We start from the raw sequence: 18,828 nt of genomic DNA on the forward strand, positions 1-18,828 counted from the left end.
AATAACACATCTGGAAAGACACTTCTTTCTCAGTAGAGGACAAAAGAGGCCAAGATTGGGAGTGGGGATGAGAGGAAATCAAAGGGAACTTCAGCTTTGTTTGTACTGTTTTAATTTTCACGAGGAAAATGTAGGCGTTGTGATTCCTGAGGAATAATGGCTAACACTCCTTTAGAGGGTATCACGCACCAGATACCGCTGGAATCGTTGTACACGAATTAACCCATGCATTTCTCACCAGAGCCTATGAGGTGTCTGCTGTTACTATTTCCAATCACCAGATGAGGAAACTGAGGCCCAGAGAGGCTAAGTAACCAGGCCACACAGCTAGTAAGGGGTTCGTTCAGGATTCGAACCCAGGCCATCTGGCTTCAAAATCCATTCTCTAAACTACAGCCCATGGGCCAGCCTGCCAACTGTTTTGCTACAACCCTTGAGCTTAGAATGGTTTTTACATTTAGCGGAAAAAAATCAAAAGAGCAGCGATTTTCATGACACGTGAAAATTACATGAAATTCAAATTTTAGTGTGCGTGGACAAAGTTTTACTGCAGCCAGACGTGCCCATTCATTTATGCAGTTGCTGCTTTTGAGTTTTAATGGCAGTAATGAGTGATTGTAACTAAGACTTCTGGCCCGCAAAGCCTCAAATATTTATCACCTGGCCTTTTACAGAAAAGGTTTGTTGAGACCTGCTGTAAACCACTATCTACTCCTACCATTAATATTTTCATTTGTGGGGGGGAGGGGGGAAGAGAAACCAGACAAAAAACACAAAGGCCTGAGCTCTAGCTCTGAATAAATTGCTTATTAGTTTTGTGGCCTCAGTTTCCCCATCTGTAAAATGGGCATGGTGTCCACTTCGCAATGTTGCTGTGAAGGTCAGTCGAGCAAACACCTGATAACAGTAAGAGCCAGTGTCCATCGTGGGTTCCCTCAGTACCAGCCTCCTTGTTAAATGCTTTATTCACTTAGCAAGTCCATGTCAAGTGCTCATGTCACCATCTGAAGAAGGGACTGTTATTGGGCCCATTTTCGAGATGCAGAAACTGAGGTGCAGAAAGGCATTGTTTGCCCACAGCTAGCAGGTGATAAAGCTGGAACTTGAACCCAGTGTTTCTGACTCCAGAGCCCTCACCCTTCGTAAAATGATTGCTCCTTAGAGATGTGAATCTCTTTTAAACACAAACTGCTGTAGAGGCTTCCGAAGGTGAGGGATCAGCATCATGATTGGGAATGAAAGTTGGACAAACCTGCTGCCCAGGGAAGCCAAGGGCTCGGGAAAGGAGACCCTCTGTCACGCAAGGTTGACTTGCCAAGTGAAGAAAATACGAAGAGGTGGGCTTGGGAGCTGCCACCCGAGGCCGAGACAGCCTCCCCTCCTTGCTCCCCTCCCCACCCAGCCTTCCCCCAGCTGTCTGAGAGTAAAGCCACAGGTTTCCTGGCAAAGCCCTAAAGCCACCCAGTGGTGCTCGGGTGGGGCTTCCCAAGCGGAAAATTTATTCCTGGGAGCCAGGGGACTCTGATGTGGGGAGATGTCCTGTGACCTATCGGGTGAACTGGCTTATCTCACCCAAGTTCAAACAAGAGGCAGAAACTCGGGCTTCCATGGGGCAAAGTGTGAGCAACTCCCACCAGCACCCACAGAAGACACGTTTCTCCCCACACCCGGATCCAGACAGAAGGAGGGACTTCCTGCCAGCCTTGCCCCCCTCTTGTCCTTGCAGTCTCTGTGCCCCGCCTCCACCCCTCCCCAGCCCCCCTGCTTCCTTCTCCCCTCTCTTAACTGCAGAGCCTTTCCGCGCCCTGCACGGGACTGTACCCTGGGGACAGGGACCCGCGGCCACACACCCACCCTTAACAGGGAGCCCAGCACCCCGGGAATAGGCACCCAACACCTAAGTGAGCTCAGAAATCATCGCTTCAGCAACAGAAACGGTGGCAAAGGCCGAGCCTGGGAAGGAGGCAGGGAGACTCGCAAGCCCACCTGTCACTGGGGTCCCCAGTCCCCAGGAGCGCCCCACACGCTCCCGTCTTCCTTCCCGAGAAATCCTATGGTAAATGACTGCTTGAGGAAGACAGCCCAGAGCCACAGGCTAGCAGTCTCCTCGGATGTACTGCGGTTCCTCTTGGCTAACTGAGCAAATTGTCGAAGAAGGTCAGGGTGGAGGGGGAGGGGGGATACACCCTCCTGGGTGTCCGGCAGGGTGTCCTTGTCCCTGGATGTCTGCCAGCTGTGGTTGTGAAACTCTGAGCAGGAGCAAAGTCCCCAGGACCCTGGCATCACCGCCACCCTGCACAGGTGTGGCCAGGAGTACGGAGGTGGGGAGGGGAGATCTAGCTCCCGAATACCCAGGTGTGCCCGCCTCACCTGGGAGGCGGAGTGCACCTGGCCCAGAGCCAAAGGGAGGCAGGGGGTGACTTCCTCATGGTCTATCGACCAGTCTCCAGCTTCTAGAAAGTTCACCTTTTGACCTGCATCATCCTCTCACCTGTCTCCCCCCTTTCTGTGAATAACTCTGAATTTCTGACTGATCCCAGGCACCCCAGACTCAACCTGTTCAAGGCTGAACTCTGCATTTCCACCCTCGCCCCAACATTCTCCTGGCCCCGCATCTCTGCACCCTTCACCTAAACCAGAAAGCAGTGACGGGGGAGCCTGACCGCCCCCTTTCACGCACCCCACACATCCAGTCAGTGGACATGACCTATCTGTAGGGTCCACACCCAGCCGTCACTGGGCAGTGCCACCCCCGCCCTGGCCCAGGCCCCCTCGGCCCTCCCTCTGAGCCTGGACTCAGCTCACGTACTGCGACCAAGGGCTGCTTCTCACTGGCCAGCCCAGGCTCACGCCCACCCCCAGAGTCAGGATGGTGTGGTCCCCTCTGGTCTACATGGGTGGATGGGGGTGCAGGCACCAGTGTCCGATGTCATTGTAGACGCCCTAATGCAGCCAGAGGGGACCAGCAAAGGCTTAGCATAGGAGTGGCTCTGAGGAGGACCAGGAAAGATAGGAGGCTCGTAGACGTGCAGAAAATCGGCCCCCCCCTCAAGAGGGCCGTAATGTTCACTGACTCCTGCCGAGAGCTGGCTGCACGCAGGACACCGTGTCGTGAGCTTTAGTATCTCAGCACTTGAAGCCCCTTCACACCAGCCTGGAGGGGCAGACACGGTCATCACCCCACACGCTTCCAAGTGTACAATGTCACAGAGACTGTTGGAGCCCCTCCATCACCCTTCCAGCTCTCATTCCTGTCCCGCTGCCCCCTCTCAGGGAGGTCCTGAGGTGGCCACTTATTCCCACACATGCATTTATTCTTTTATTCCATATGCAGACATCTCAAACAATATAAAATATTGTTTTGTGTTTTTAGACTTTATATCAATAGTATCATATCATACATAGCCCTCTACATATATATATATATATATATATATCCATGTTGATGCGTGTAGCTCTAGTTTATTCTTTTTCACTGCTCCATCATTGCATTGCCCTGGTGATAGATATTATTGGTGACTTTAAAGAAAAACATGTTTAATCACAGCCAAACAAGCACATATATGGTTCTAAAAGCGAATAGTGAAAATGGGTTTATTATGAAGAACAGCAGCTCTCTTCCCGCCCCTCCACACCCAGGGTCCCAACCCCTCCTTTTCACCTAAGAGAGCTTTGCACCGTTTTTAGATCCACTACTAGTTACAGGATATTTCTAACACCTTTAGATCATGTTCCACAGCTATAGCAGCAGCTCTTTGATTTATGTCACATAGAATATTATTTTTAGGTAATAGGTTCTACAGGACCCCCTTATAAAGCCTTTTTTTACTCCCCAAAATTATTCATAAAAAGTAGTCAAGGAAAAGTATATAAAGTAGCAAGTGACTTTCTCTCTCCCCTTACCCTGGTCCCCAGTTAGCACTTTGGGATATGTCCTGGATTTTCCCTTGCTGCTCAAAAGCATATGAAGGTAGGGGTTTTGTTTCTCCTCTCTACCCTGCCTCCTACTCTCTCCCACAAAAAAAAAAAAAGTAGAATCTTCCAGAGTTTGACTCTGTAGCTTGCTCTTTCCCTTAACAGTGTATCTTGGACAACTTTCTACCTCAGTAACTACAGACCTACTGCCCTTTTAATGTGTGCACAGCGCTGCACAGTATGGAAGCAGTGCAAGTTCATTAATCATCTTCCCATTACTGGTCACTGTGATGCAGTGACTGTCCTTGTGCACATAGACATAGAGCACAAATGTCCCTGGAGGCATGTACCTCTAGAGACACAGGTATACCTGGAGTATGTATGTATTTGGTACAGTTCACTTCAGGGTGGAAGCTGTAGCCACTTCTTCACCTTTCTCTTTTCTTTAAAATAATATCTCTTTTTGAAAGTTATCATTTTGGACAGAGCTGCTTCTGGAGAAGCAGAAGGTAAATTTTTAAGAACTCATTACCTTCAAAAAGAAATCAGCAGCTAAAGATTTACCAAATTCAAGAAGAGTTTAGGCAAATCTCAGCTTCTTAGCTGAGCTTTTAAAGCCCTCGTTTCCTGTCCATCACTTTTCCTCCCACTCTTCTCTCCTCCTGCCCAGTATCTAAGTGGGTCTCACTTTTCTGGAGACACTACTGCATGCCTGTGTTTGTGCTGCTTCTTTGATTGTCCCAGCATTGTACCTGATGATTGTTCACCCTCTTTCTATTCCTCAAACACAAGGCAAGTTCATTCCTGCCTCAGAGGCCTTGCATTTTCTGTTCCCTCTGCCTGGAACACTTCCTCTAGATCAGTGATTCTCACTCCTGGCTGCACATTGGAATCTTCTGGTGAGCTTTTAAAAAGTCCAGTACCCAGACTGAACCACAGACCAATTAAACCAGAATTTCTGGAAGAGAGCCCAGCCATCAGTAAAGCTCCCCTGAGGATTCCAGCAAGCAGCTGAAAGTGAACTCCAGTGATATAACAATAGATTTTCCCAGGCCCAGCTCCTCATCACTCAGGTCTCAGCTCAAATGTCACCTCCTCAGAGAGGCCCTCCCTGATTGCCCCAGCTAAAGTATTCCTCCCACCCCAGGTTCCAGTTACTCTTTGCCACATTTTGTCTTATTTCCTTCTTCTGTCACACCTCGTCACTATCTTGGCTCTTCGTTTATATGTTCGTCTGCTCCCGCCCCCAGTACAGACCCTCCAAGATTGCAGGGATGTATCCACCCTGCATGATGGTATCTCTGGAGCCTTGAAAAGACTTCAGGCTTAAGGACCAAGACTCAGGAGGCCTGGCTGCAACATTTATCAGCTGTGTGACATTAGGCAATTCACTTAACTTTTCTGGGCCTTCATTTCCTGTTCTGGAAAACAGGGTTTATCATCAGACCTACATTCTAGGGCTATATAAGAGTTAAACAAGCTAATACATGTAAACACAGAACAATTGCTGGAGCGCCATAAGCACTCAATAGTGTTAGCTATTATTATTTTAAGATCTATCACGAATGAATGACAAATTGTAATTCCTCTCCCATCCTCCCTAACCCCTTCTCTGCTTTTCTTTTCTGTTGTGCATAACATCATTTGACATTCCCTGTTTTACTTGCTTGTTTATTGTCTGTTTGCCCCTAGACCGTCGGCTCCGCGAGGGATTGTCTATTTTGGTCACTGCTGTGTCCCCGATGCCCGGCATGGTGCCTGGCCCATGGCAGGCACTCAGCGCGGATGCCCAGCTCCTCACACCTTCTCCTGTCTCTCCCCACCCCCCAGGACTACCTGACAGACCTGATCACCAACGACAGCGTGAGCTTCTTCCGTACATCCAAGAAGATGTACCCGCACAGGCCCGTTCTCATGGTCATCAGCCACGCAGCCCCTCACGGCCCCGAGGACTCGGCCCCCCAGTACTCAAGCCTCTTCCCCAACGCGTCTCAGCACATGTAAGCTTCGGGGCGCTGCCTGCAGAGCTGCTGGGTGGCACGAAGGTGGGAGGGTCAGGCTCGGTCACAGTGAGGTAATGACAGAGACAAGGCTGCCTCTTGTCTCTAATCCTCCCGGTTTAAAGAAGCCAGGGACACACAGCTGATCTCTGAGGAAACTGGGATACAGACCCAGTAACAACAACCCAAAGCAGGCAACAAGAGTTTTTATAACTTGGGACCCACATCCTCCCACCGAGAGGTCTGTGGATAGAACAGCATTTCAGGTGTATACCCGTATAATAGTTTTCCTTTGCAATCTGTGTATTTTATTTTGCACATTTTAAAACACTTTTGAGAAGGGGTCCTTAGCTTCATCAGACTACTAATATATTCACAGCCTTTATATAAGCTGTTGACTCCATGGCAGGCTCTGTGCTAAGCCCTGTGCGTTGCACTGAATCCCTGAATATTCCCAGTGACCCTTGGTGTATCAGTTATCTATTGCTGCATAACAAGTTACCCCAAAGTTGAGCAGCTTAAAACACCAACGCATATTACCACACAGTGTCTGTGAGTCAGGAATCTGGGAGTGGCCTATCTGGAAGGTTCTAGCTCAGGGTCTCCCGAGGTTGTGAAAAAGGTGTCAGCTGGGGCTGCTGCCACCTGAGGCTTGCCTGGGGCTCACTCACACGGCTGCCCTTCAACCAGCAGATCTCGCCATAGGGCTGATGCAGTCTTTTATAACCTAATCTCGAAGTGACACACCATCTCTCCCACATTCTATTGGTTACACAGACCAGTGCTCCTACAGTATGGGAGGGGTACAGGTGTGTGATTACCAGGAAGTGGGGGCTATTGAGGGCTCTCTTGGAGGCTGCTTGTCACACTTGGTATTCCCATTTTACCAATGGGAAAACCGAGGCACAGAGAGGTAAGGTAACTTCCCTAAGGTCACCCAGCTGGTAAATGGCAGAGCTCGAATTCAAATCCGGCGCCCATTCCTGCCTCCCATCTCTCTGCCCACCCCTCCAGTCCTCCTCCCTCCAGCTGGCTAGTAAATCTTTCTGGAAAGTTCTTCTGCTTTTCTCTGCCTCAGACCACCTCCTGCTTAGCAGCGATACTCAGCAGCCCTTGCTGTGACATTGGGGCGACAAGGACTGGGCAATTTGGAGTCCGCCTGAATATTCCGGTGTTTAACTTTCATTGCAATCAGAATGCGTTGCCCTCCTCAACCCCCTTGCCGTGATTACTCTCTGAGGGCGCCCAGAGTGGCTCCGAGAGGATGAGGCCGTGCGTTCACCTGCTGACCCCCTGGTCTTTGGGGAGCAGGATGTGACAGATGGTGGAGAACCGCATTCCAGGGGCTGCGGCATTGCCTCTCTGCACATCTGCCGTGGCTGCGCCCCACCCCAGCCCACTCCTCCTGCCTGAGAGGCCAGCCTCCCGCCCTCACCCACAGCCCACCTTTGAGGGAGGGGGCATGTGGCCAACTCGGTCCCCCTAAGGGAGGAGCCGCGGAGTGGGGGAAGGTACACTTTGCTTCTGCAACGTCTCCTCTAAAAGGGGTGCTGGCACCCCGCCCCCCAGCGGCCCTGGAGTTGCATGATGAGATGGTTTGACATTGCCTGCTCATTTATTTTCCCTTTGAAATGAAAATTATAGAAATTGAACGTGAGCAACGCCTGCTGCCATTACTTACCCAGAGCACCCCCTGTGCCTTATTAGGGGTGTGTTTGAAAGGCTCTCTTATCTCTGGGGTATAATCATTTTCAAAACAAAACCCAAAACCAGAAAGTTCTGCAGCTGGGATGTTTAATTATGACAGTCAGGGGGCTGAGGAGGGGACAGAGTTCCAGATCTTTCTATCACGAGACTCCTGTCAGAGACTCTCACCCCATCAAGCCTTGTGCCATGTTCTCAGGCTGGGCTTGTGGGTTCTGAAAAATGCTGCTCATTGCGATGTGGTCCCACTCCACCAGCCCAGGGCCCCATCCACCCCCCAGCCATCTCCGTACACACACAAAGATGCAAACAGATGCACGCAGACACACACAAACACATACACACACACAGATACAGACACAAGTACGCAAAGATACAAATAGATACATACAGATATATACACAGATAACACAAATGCACACAAACACAGACACACAGAACACAGATACAGACACAAACACAAAGATACAAATAAATACACAGATACACAGACATATATAGACACACAAATGCACATACAAACACAGGCATATACATGCAAGCACATATACGGACACACAGATACAGACACATACACACAGATATGCAGACATACACAGAAACACACAAACACATATAGATACAAAGATACAAGCACATATGCACACACACAGATACACAAACGCACATAAAGATAAACACAGGTGCAAACACAGATACACACAAACATGAAGATATACAACCATACAGACACGCACGCACAGAAACATACACAGACACACAAACGTACACAGAGACACACACAGACAAAAGACACATAGGCACACACACCCACAGCCCCCAGAGCGTCCTCTGAAGCGTGGCATCTGAATGGGTTCACGGGCCTCTCCCTTTATCACGCCTGGAGCCAGGCCCGAGCTCACATCCTTGGGGTGGGGCTGGGAGCCAGGGTTCCTGCCCCTCGGCCTCCAGACACACGACGGGAGGGGCCGGAAGGGCCCCCAGCCCAAGAGGGGATGTTATCCTTCAGGCCGGTTGTGAACGAGCAGACATTCCTCGGATTCTTGAGGAGGTGAGGGTTTCAACTCTTTGTTCAGCAGGCATCTGGGTTCACGAGAAAATGTGACACCATCCGGAGGTAGCAGGGGGAGGCTGGCCTCAAGCAGGGGACCAGCAGGCCGGCCTCGGCCCCAAGCAGGACCCCAGGCTCCGCAGCCTGCTGGCCTCCAGATCTTGCTCGAAAGACGCCTCCAGAGAAAAGGCCTCCGAAATCAGACTCTTGACAGACTCACCCCTCCCTGTTCTCAAGGGCAGACACCAGCCCAGGAGAATCTTAAGAGATTCAGGGATGATTGCTCAAAATTACATCCTGAATCCGGGCCCCTGGGGCCACGGGAGCAATTTTCCCAAAACCCCCAACAGCCCCGAGGGCATCTCTTTGTGCAGCCCCTGGCCCAGCAGCACCCCTCCAGCTCCTCGGTGGGGGAGAGCGGCGAGGGGGCGTGGCCCTGCCCCTGGGATGTTCTACACGAGGGTCAGGCCCTAAGCCGGCCCGCAGGAGAGAGAGGCGTTTCTCATAATCAAAGGAGGCCGCGGGCCAGGCTTGGATTTAGCGGCAGGAGACCAGCCAGAAACTCAAAGCAAAGTCCAGAAGGAATCTTATGACTCACCCCCGCTCTACATAGCAACGGTCTCCATAGCTATCAGGCTGCACCACAAGCTGCAGTGTCCTTCCTTCTTCCCCGGGGAGGGAGGGGCTGAGGTCCTGATGGAGGAAGGGAGTCTGGGGCCCTTCTACCCTCCCCCATGCCCCGCAGCCCTTGCCCCCTGAAGAGCCATCTCGAAAAGCTTTTTGTCTTCAAGCAGTGGAAACTTCCTCTCTTTGCAGCTTTGCCTGGGGAGAGGGGGTGGGTAAGACCTGAGGGGAACCTGACCCTCGAGGATCATCAGACCCAGTGCGAGGGACGCCCATGCTTTGTGGGGTTTCCCACTCCTGGAGCTCAAACCCCAGCTCTGCCTTTGGCAAGTCTGTCCCCTCACTGAGCCTCCGTGTCCCCATTTCTCACGCAAGGAGAAGGAAAGCACCAGCTCCTAGTTCTGTTCTGAGTATTAAATGAGATGATGTAGGCAAACCCTTCCGGGTGTGGCCAGCGCGTGGTCAGTGCTCATTCGGGGCTGGTCAAAGATTACCATGTATTTGTTCGTTTATCATTAGGCATCACAGCTGACCCCACAGCAGAAGTCACGGAGGCCAGTGGCTCCACCGTCCACTCAGTGAGACCATGGGCAGGTCTCGGAACAACTCTGACCCCGTTTCCTCTTTTGTAAATGGGAAATTAAACCACGCGGGAAGAATAGCTGTGACAGCAAAGTCAGAGAATGTGGCGTGTCCCAAATGGACACATTCAGGCACCATCCTCACAGTTTTGCCTATTATGAACGTAATTTTTAACCAGTTTCCTTTTTTTTTAACCAAAATCTATTGCAAAAGGAAATTCGGTAGTCACGCCTTAATTAACCACAATGACTGTCACTTGCCATCTACCCAAGGTAACTGGCAAGTAAATGCAATGCTATTAAATCAGAGTTGGGTGCTGTGCCCACAGGAGGCCCTCTCCTTCTTTCAAAAGGGAGGCGAGCAAATTCTAGAGAGGTGCTGAGGAGAGCCCAGCACAGACTGAGACTTTGGCCTTGATGTGATGGGTGTGCTGACCGGGCTTAAATGGGAGGGACGTTCTCCCTTTGGGGCTCCAGGTTATCTACGGCTGTGCCCCCCAGTCTTCCCACGTTCATGCCCTGCACGTGGAGAGATGCTGACCTAACGTGGGGCAGAGCCCCCGACGCGCTGGCGTCCAGATGGGGGCGGTTTCACCCTGAGCTGCAGCCCCAGCGCTGGGAGGCTGCTCCCCTGAGGCGTGGGGGGACCTGGGGGCGGGGCCCAGGTACCCCCCCACCCGGCCTGACCTGATCTCTGTGCCTGTCTGCCCGCCAGCACCCCGAGCTACAACTATGCACCCAACCCCGACAAGCACTGGATCATGCGCTACACGGGGCCCATGAAGCCCATCCACATGCAGTTCACCAACATGCTGCAGCGGAAGCGCCTGCAGACCCTCCTGTCCGTGGATGACTCCATGGAGACGGTAGGCTGCCCCCCTCCTGAGCGTTCTCCCAGCCACGCCAGGCCCGCAGCCTCCCTGCCCTTCCCCCCCCACCCCCACCCTGCCGAGCATCATGAGCTGGAGAGGAATGGAAACAGAGGCAGAGGGAAAAGGCACCGTTCAAGGCCAGGGAAACAACTCTGAGCAATCCAGACGAAACCCCTGCCCTCAGGGAACTTGTATTCCAGCTCTGATCTGTTCACTATAGTAGCCACGTGCAGCTACGTACATTTTTTAACAGCTTTATGGGTATATGATTCACATACCACAGAGCTCACCCAATTCAAGTGTATGTTTCAGTGCTTTTCATATGTTTGCAAGGTTGTACGATCATCACCACAAAGTCGATTTTAGAAGTTTCATCACCCTAGAGAGAAACCCCGCAGCCCTTAGCCATTACCCCAAACTCCCCTCACCCCTCCGCCTTAGCCAACTGCTCATGTACTTTGTGTCTCTGTGGATTCTGGACATTTCATATAAGAGGAGTCCTACAATATGTGGTTTTTTGGATCTGGCTTCTTTCACTCAGTATGATGATTTCAAGGTTCATCCAGGTGGTAGCATGTTCAGTGCTTCATTTTTTTTTTTTAATTGCTAAATAATACTCCATTGCATGGATATATTTTTTAAATTTTATCCATGACCATTTAAATTCAGTAAAATACAATGAAATTTCAAATTTAGTTTCTCAGGTGCACTGGCCACGTTTGAAGTGCTGAATAACCAAGTGTGGCTGGTGCCGTAGGTGTCAACGTTGCCAGCGTGGCAGAAAGTTCTGTTGGACAGCACTGTTGTAGATCACAGACTCCTGCCCCAGGCCATTCATTCATTCACTAATTCACTCATTCACCCAATAGCATTTGTTGAGTGCCAGCACACATGGGACACAGCAGGGAACAAAAATGACAGAAGTCCCTGCCCTGATGGGGCGTACATTCTAATGCAGGGACACAGCCCACGAATAAGTAGAAGAGAGAGAGGTGAGAAGAGCTGGGAAGACAAGTAAAGGGGGACAGGAGGTGGGGAGGCTACGGTGATGCATGGGTCAGCCCCAGGGGCCCCGCCGAGAGGTGACAGTTGAGCGAAGACCCGAAGCGGGAGGGACAGGGGCCTGAGACCCCAGCACAGCATCGTGTTTTGGGACAGTGGGCCGGGCGCACTGCCCGCCTTCCCTCCACATGTCCTCACCACCCCGCCTGCTTTTCAGATTTACAACATGCTGGTGGAGACGGGTGAGCTGGACAACACGTATATCGTGTACACCGCCGACCACGGCTACCACATCGGCCAGTTTGGCCTGGTGAAAGGGAAGTCCATGCCCTACGAGTTCGACATCAGGGTCCCGTTCTACGTTAGGGGCCCCAACGTGGAGGCTGGCTCGCTGTAAGTGCATCACCCACCCCTCCCCGGCGCCCCAAAGTCCCAGGGAGGCCTCCAGGCTCCGCTGGCACCCGGATGGGCCAGCAGCAGGCAGCTCAGCGGGCGGCCCCGAGCCACTCCCCGGGGCGGCACACGATTCAGGCAGGTGGACCTCGGTGCCGAGCGAAATGGTGATGATGTCACCCGGGGAGGACTGCATACCCCTCTACTGGGGAAGGAGAGGCCAGGAGCTGTTAGCACCTGTGAAAACAGACTGTCCGTGGTGGGCACTGTGCCAGGGAATCAGGGACCTGGACTGTGCATGTGTCACCGCCAGGGCATGGGGGTGCCACCTCGACTTCTGTCTGGCCCGAGCGGTCTTTGGGTCTGGGGGTTGTCAGGGAGGAGCCCGGCCACCTTGGCCCCGGGCGGCATCATCCGCTGAGATCAGCTGAGCCAGCTCGGCCACAGCGCTAAGGGAAGCAGCCTCCCCCATCCTTCCTCGAGGGCCACGTGGGCCCTTGGCCAGCATTGTCCTTGGGTTAACCTTTGAAATGACATGTTCTGGCAGCAAAAATGCCATGTCTGGGGCAGGGAGAGGTAGAAAGGCCAGGAATCGTAGCAGCATCAGCCTCGGATCAGCCCAGACGTGATGGAGACCAACTCGAAGGTGTTTTGAAATGCAGATAAATCACCGTTCAGGTGCTCATCAGGTCTGACTTCCATCTGAGCCGAGAACACACACAGGCACTGACTCAGCTTGCTTCAGAATTCCTCCCAAAAGGGCATTGGTGGTGCCGTCTTAGGACCAAGATGTTCCCACCGCCTGGGATGTTTGGTGGAAATTCCAGAAGGCAGACAGTGTGAGCTCTAGCCCAGCCTCATCACTGTTCCTCTGCCAACCTCATCAAATCCCTGCCTGTCTGGATTTCAGGGTCCCCGCCTATAATAATAGCTATTATAAGGATAGCTGTGCTGATATAGTGCTTATTCTTCAGGCTTTGGTCTAAGCACTTATATCCAGGTAATCCACTTACGCATGACAACAACCCTGTAAGGTAGATGCTAGTATTGTCCCTGTTTTAAACGCAAGGAAACAGAGGCACAGGTTAAGTTGCCTGAGGTTACATGGCACAGGAGGGAAGGAGCTGGAATTCATCTCAAAACTGGGACTTTGATATTTGTAAATGTTTTTCCTTTTTAGGTAAGAATATATATGACAATTAAAGTCACTGGGATTATTTGCTTTCGAAAAACAAAGGTGGACAGAACTATAATCCTGCATCTTTTATTGTATTGGTCAGCCTCAGAGTCTGTGATCTGGTTCTTAGGACCCAAAACCACAGAGAAAGAGAGTACTAATGTCAGACTTGGGGCTGACAGCCAGGACTCCTTGAGTTGTGAACGGAAATGACTCTCAAAATGAACAAGTCAAATAAAATAAGATATGAGGAATGCAGTCACTAAAGTAACTGGAAAGTCCAAGGTTAGTGCTGGCTTCAGGTACGGCGGGATCCAGCAGTCACACAGTGACAACAGGAAGCTCCCATTTTCCATCTCAGTCCTGCATCCCCTGAATTGGCTTCATTCTCAGGCCAGCTTTTCTCTCATGGTGGCAGGGTCACCACAGCCCCAGACTTTTAGGCCATTCAGCTTGGGAAACCAAACAGTGGTTTGAACAGAAGCCCTGAGGCTGACTCTCACTGCCCTGACTGGTCACGTGTCCATCCCTGAGCCAGTCACTGTAGCCAGGGTAATAGAAAACCTTGTGTGACCAGGCTGAGTACATCAGGTGGTGAAATCTGAATGGGGCCAGGTAGTTCCTGCAGAACTGGAAACTGTTCCCACCAAGCAAGGTGTGGGTGCTGGGTGGGAAAAGCAGTCCTGTCCATCCCACCCAGCCTGGGGGCAGCAGGACCCGTGGACGACCTCAGGTCAATCCAGCTGCTAGTTGCCAACATTCACCCTGGTGCCCCCTCAACCAACGGACTTTTCCAGCTCCCTCCTCCTGCCTGATTAAGTGGTCATGCCTCTTGCTAGCTTCAAGCCCCTCCACCAGGCAGTTTCACCCACCTTCCCCAGCCTCACCCCCATGACCACCCCAGTGTCGCAGGAATGGGGACCCCTTCCAGAACCCAAGAGTGGGCTCTTGTCTAACACTCAGAAATGAATTGTCTAAGGAGACACAGGTGCTGACAAAGCAAGAGACTTTATTGGAAACTGGCGCCCAGGCAGAGAGCATCAGGGTCAGGGACTCCAGGAGGACTGCTCTGCCACGTGGCTCACAGTCTGGGGTTGTATGGTAATGGGGTTAGTTTCCGGGTTGTCTCTGGCCAATCATTCTGATGCAGGGGGTCCTTCCTGGTGGCCCGCACATTGCTCAGCCAAGGTAGATTCTAGCGAGAAGGATTCTGGGAGGTTGGTAGGACACATGGACTGGCGTCTCCTCCCTCCTTTTGACCTTTCCCGAATTCTTCTGATTGGTGGTAGCTTGTCAGTTCCGCGTTCCTTACCAGGACGTCCTGCTGTAAGATAACTCATGCAAGTGGTTACTACCGTGCCTGGCCAGGACGGGCGGTTTCAGTCAGTGGTTCCCCTGAAACCAGCACACCTGACTACCTGTCCAGTGTTCACAAGGTGCTGGGCTAGGGAGAGAGAGGAAGTGAAAGACATCCGAAACCCTCGGACCCAGGCCCTGACCCCCAACCCCAGGGAACCAGACAGGGGCAGGGAGGGCACTGTGCCACCTTGATGGACAGTGTGTCCATGTGGCCATGATCCATCCAGCCGGTGCAGGCCCCGTGCCGGGCACAGCCTTAAAGTCACTTACCACCATGTCGGGAACACCCCAGGTGGAAACAGGACACAGGAAAAGTGACAGATGCATGGCAGCGGTAAATAACAAAACTCACTTGACTAACACTTACTGAGCACCTACTGTGTTCTCTAAGTGTAAAAGTACTACAGATAGAGAAGTGAACAAGACAGACAAAAACGTCTGCCTTCCCATTAGATTCTAATTGGGCAATAGACAACCAGATAAATGAGTAAAATAATATAGTAAAATGCGAGGGTGACAAGGCTTCAGGAGCAAGACAGAGCAAAGAAGGGGCAGAGCATGGGGAGGGATGCAGTTCTAAATGGGGTCCTCAGGAAGGGCCTTGTGTCAGTAATCTGTGCTGTGTAACAAATTACTAGAAACTTAGCAACTGAAAGCAACACACGTGCTTTATCTCAGAGTTTCTGTGGGTCAGAAGTCTAGGTGTAGCTTAGGTTGGTCCTCTGCTTAGGCTGAAATTAAGGCATCAGCCAGGGCTGCTGTCTCATCTGGAGGCTCAACTGGGGAAGGACCTGTTTCCCCACTCCGGGGGCTGTTCAAGTGCAAACAGAGGACTTGAACTCACACAGCCTGCCTCTCGGAGTATTCAGCAGGCGTCCTTGCTGGGGTGAATTTATGGCAGCTTTCTTTTTCAAAGCCAGCCAGGGGAGACAAAGAAATGAGGGAGGGACAGCTAACAAGACAGAGTCGTCTGTCACGTGACATCACCTCGGTCTGACATCCCATCACCTTTGCCATGTTCTAGCGGTTTGGCTCACCTTCAAGGGGAGGGGATCACAGGGGGGTGTGAACCCCAGAGCATGGGGACCTTGGGGCCACTTGGTAATCGTTGAGGGAAGAACTAAAGGTGGTGAGTGAGAGTGCTCACTGGAGTCTGGAAGAAGAACATTCCGGGCAGAGGGGACACAAGGACAGAGGTCCTGAGGCCAGACTGTTCTTGGCCTTCTAGGAACAGCAAGGGGGCCAGTGTTTGCCTCAGAGTTTCAGAGAAGGGTCCGGGGGAAGATCAAGGATTTGGGGTGTGTCTTCAAGGAAGGTGTCCTTTGTTCAGAGAGTGGGGTCAGAGAGGGCATTCCTGGCAGAAGAAACAGACAAGCAGAAGCCAGCTGGGGCCTGTGAAGTGCAGCCCCTGTGGTGGTGTGGAGGGCACAGAAGGTTAGGGGTGGGGTTTAGCTGAATTGGGGGCACAGAGGGGAGCTTTGAGGGCCGAGGTGCAGGAGAGTGACACGATCAATGGCAGTTTTCCCACCTTCAGGGCGTCAGCCCCTGGTGATCTCCATACCTCCGGCTGCCCCTCTCCCGAGGGAGGCTGGGTCATCACTGCCCAGGTGACTAAGTCCTGCTCTCCATGCCTCCCTCAGGAATCCCCACATTGTCCTCAACATTGACCTGGCCCCCACCATCCTGGACATCGCAGGACTGGACATCCCCTCGGATATGGACGGGAAATCCATCCTCAAGCTGCTGGACACAGAGCGGCCGGCAAATCGGTGAGGGGCCGGGGTGGGTGCTGGGGTACCGGGCATCCCAACTATATGAACTCATGGCCAAGACATGTGGGTCTGAGAGGGGGGTATTTCCAAGGTCGGGAGCTGGGGTTCTAGAGCCCCCCATCCTGACCACTTAACCTGCTGTGAGAGAGAAGGAAGCCCCCTCTCTAAGAGTCCACCTTCCCAGCTGGAATGTGGCCACGGTGACCAGTCGAGGACCCTCCAGAGCTAAAACTGTATAAAACTTGAAAAAATAACAACAGCAGTTAACACTAATTAAGCACGTACTGTATGCCAGGCCTTTGCTATGCTTTGTAGGGGATTTTATCGTTTTGATCTTCACAGTAATGCAGTGAGGTAGGCATTATTATGATCCCACCTTAACCAATTTGGAAATTGAATCCAGAGAAGTCAAGTGACTTGTCAGAGGTCTCTTGGCAGGTCTGGACCCAACTCCGGGCATTCAGCCTCTAGGCTACAGGCTAGAGTCTCTTAATCACCATGCTCTAAGGCCGGATGGTATGATGGGAACATATTCCTAGGTGTCCTGGAGGCAGAAAAACGAACAGTGATGGTGAGCAAAAACTAGGTGGGAAGGTGAGTTGAGTCTGGCTGGGACAGGAAAGGAGAAGGACACTGTCACTGCTGTGGCAGCAGCGACATCTAGTGGCCACCAGTGTTACTGCCCACTGAGTTAGCCTCACAGCACTGATGCAGCCTCCAGCTTGTATCTCCTGCAGCTCAGCGGGTCCAGCCCTGATGGGCACTGTCAGTCCACATCCGATTGTCCTGTAGGGGGAACCACCTCTGTTGAGCCTCCTCCCTCTGACTAGAAGGTGTTATGAGCTGTAAGAGTACAAAATGGGCATGTTTTGGGGGGCGGGGGCACTGGGTTGGGAGCCAGGACACCTGGGAGTCAGGTGCAGGATGGAAGCTTCCTCTCTCAGCCTGAGGACCCATCTGGGAAATGGAAATGATAGAGTGAAACTACATGAAATGCACACTTAAATTACACAAATCCAACTACAAAGGATCAAAGGGAAAAAAATCCTACCAAAACACAATGTAATTAACCTGAAGTCAGGACAAGTTGCATCTGGTGCTGAACTAAAGGGGAAGCAATCTCTTCCAGCACCGGGGAACTGTTGGACTTCCTGGGAGGCACGGAGACACACACACACACGACTATGTGTGACTTAGAGCAACTGTGACCTGGGTCATTTCTGCCCCATGTACCTTCAGACCCAGGTCTCTGGGGAAATACAGCTCTGCCCTGGGGGGTGTGAGCATCCCCTGCTCGCCCCAACTGCCCCCCGGGTCTGTGCTGATTGTGAATCAAGGCTGGCTCTGAGCACCATCCCTGCCTCTGGGAGGACAGAGGGACACATGAGCCCCCCACATTGATGAGGAGATGGAAGTGTGCTTTTTTCCCCCAGGTTTCACTTGAAAAAGAAGATGAGGGTCTGGCGGGACTCCTTCCTGGTGGAGAGAGGGTGAGTGCCAGGGCCTGGAGGAGCCGCCCCAGGACATTTGAGCTGAGCAGCACCCGGGCAACCCCCATCAGCCCCGTCCCAGGAAGCGCCTGGTAGCCCCACCTGCACCCATGATATTAAAGATCTCACTGTCGAGGGCAGGAGGGATCCCACTGCTATGATGACACCTTCCACCAGGGGCTGGGAATCTGTGTCCACAGCCTCCTGTACACAGGGAAGCCCGTTCGCTTTTCCTATGGTTGACATAGAATTTGCATCTGGAGGCCACCTGTATCCTTCAGACACATTTTGTCCTGTCTGTATAATGTCTCACATGCTTTTTAACTTATTGCCAACTCATGTAATTTGGGAGGAATTTTATAAAATCCCCATTTCCTTTTATTTCTTTTTTTGAATTTTTGAATTTTATTTTATTTATTTTTTTATACAGCAGGTTCTTATTAGTCATCCATTTTATACACATCAGTGTATACATGTCAATCCCAATCTCCCAATTCATCACACACACACCCCTGCCGCTTTCCCCCCTTGGTGTCCATACGTTTGTTCTCTGCATCTGTGTCTCAATTTCTGCCCTGCAAACTGGTTCATCTGTACCATTTTTCTAGGTTCCACATACATGCGTTAATATACGATATCTGTTTTTCTCTTTCTGACTTACTTCGCTCTGTATGACAGTCTCTAGATCCATCCACGTCTCTACAAATGACCCAATTTCATTCCTTTTTCTGGCTGAGTAATATTCCATTGTATATATGTACCACAACTTCTTTATCCATTCGTCTGTCGATGGGCATTTAGGTTGCTTCCATGACCTGGCTATTGTAAATAGTGCTGCAATGAACATTGGAGTGCATGTGTCTTTTTGAATTATGGTTTTCTCTGGGT

General features: G+C 51.6%; 1 protein-coding gene across 4 annotated transcripts in view; it reads left to right on the top strand.

Moving 5' to 3' along the window:
• The window catches only part of SULF2 (sulfatase 2), a 143,808-nt gene that overhangs the window by 99,887 nt on the left and 25,093 nt on the right, over positions 1-18,828 (top strand). For all 4 annotated transcript variants that reach the window (XM_059896465.1, XM_059896468.1, XM_059896466.1 and 1 more), the window contains exons 5-9: positions 5,746-5,915; positions 10,591-10,741; positions 11,967-12,142; positions 16,319-16,447; positions 17,884-17,940. In XM_059896465.1, coding sequence (XP_059752448.1) covers positions 5,746-5,915; positions 10,591-10,741; positions 11,967-12,142; positions 16,319-16,447; positions 17,884-17,940 — 683 coding nt within the window. The remainder of the gene's footprint in view (positions 1-5,745; positions 5,916-10,590; positions 10,742-11,966; positions 12,143-16,318; positions 16,448-17,883; positions 17,941-18,828) is intronic.

The sequence above is a fragment of the Balaenoptera ricei genome, chromosome 15, assembly GCF_028023285.1.
Source record: "Balaenoptera ricei isolate mBalRic1 chromosome 15, mBalRic1.hap2, whole genome shotgun sequence".
In the NCBI taxonomy this organism is placed as follows: domain Eukaryota; kingdom Metazoa; phylum Chordata; class Mammalia; order Artiodactyla; family Balaenopteridae; genus Balaenoptera; species Balaenoptera ricei.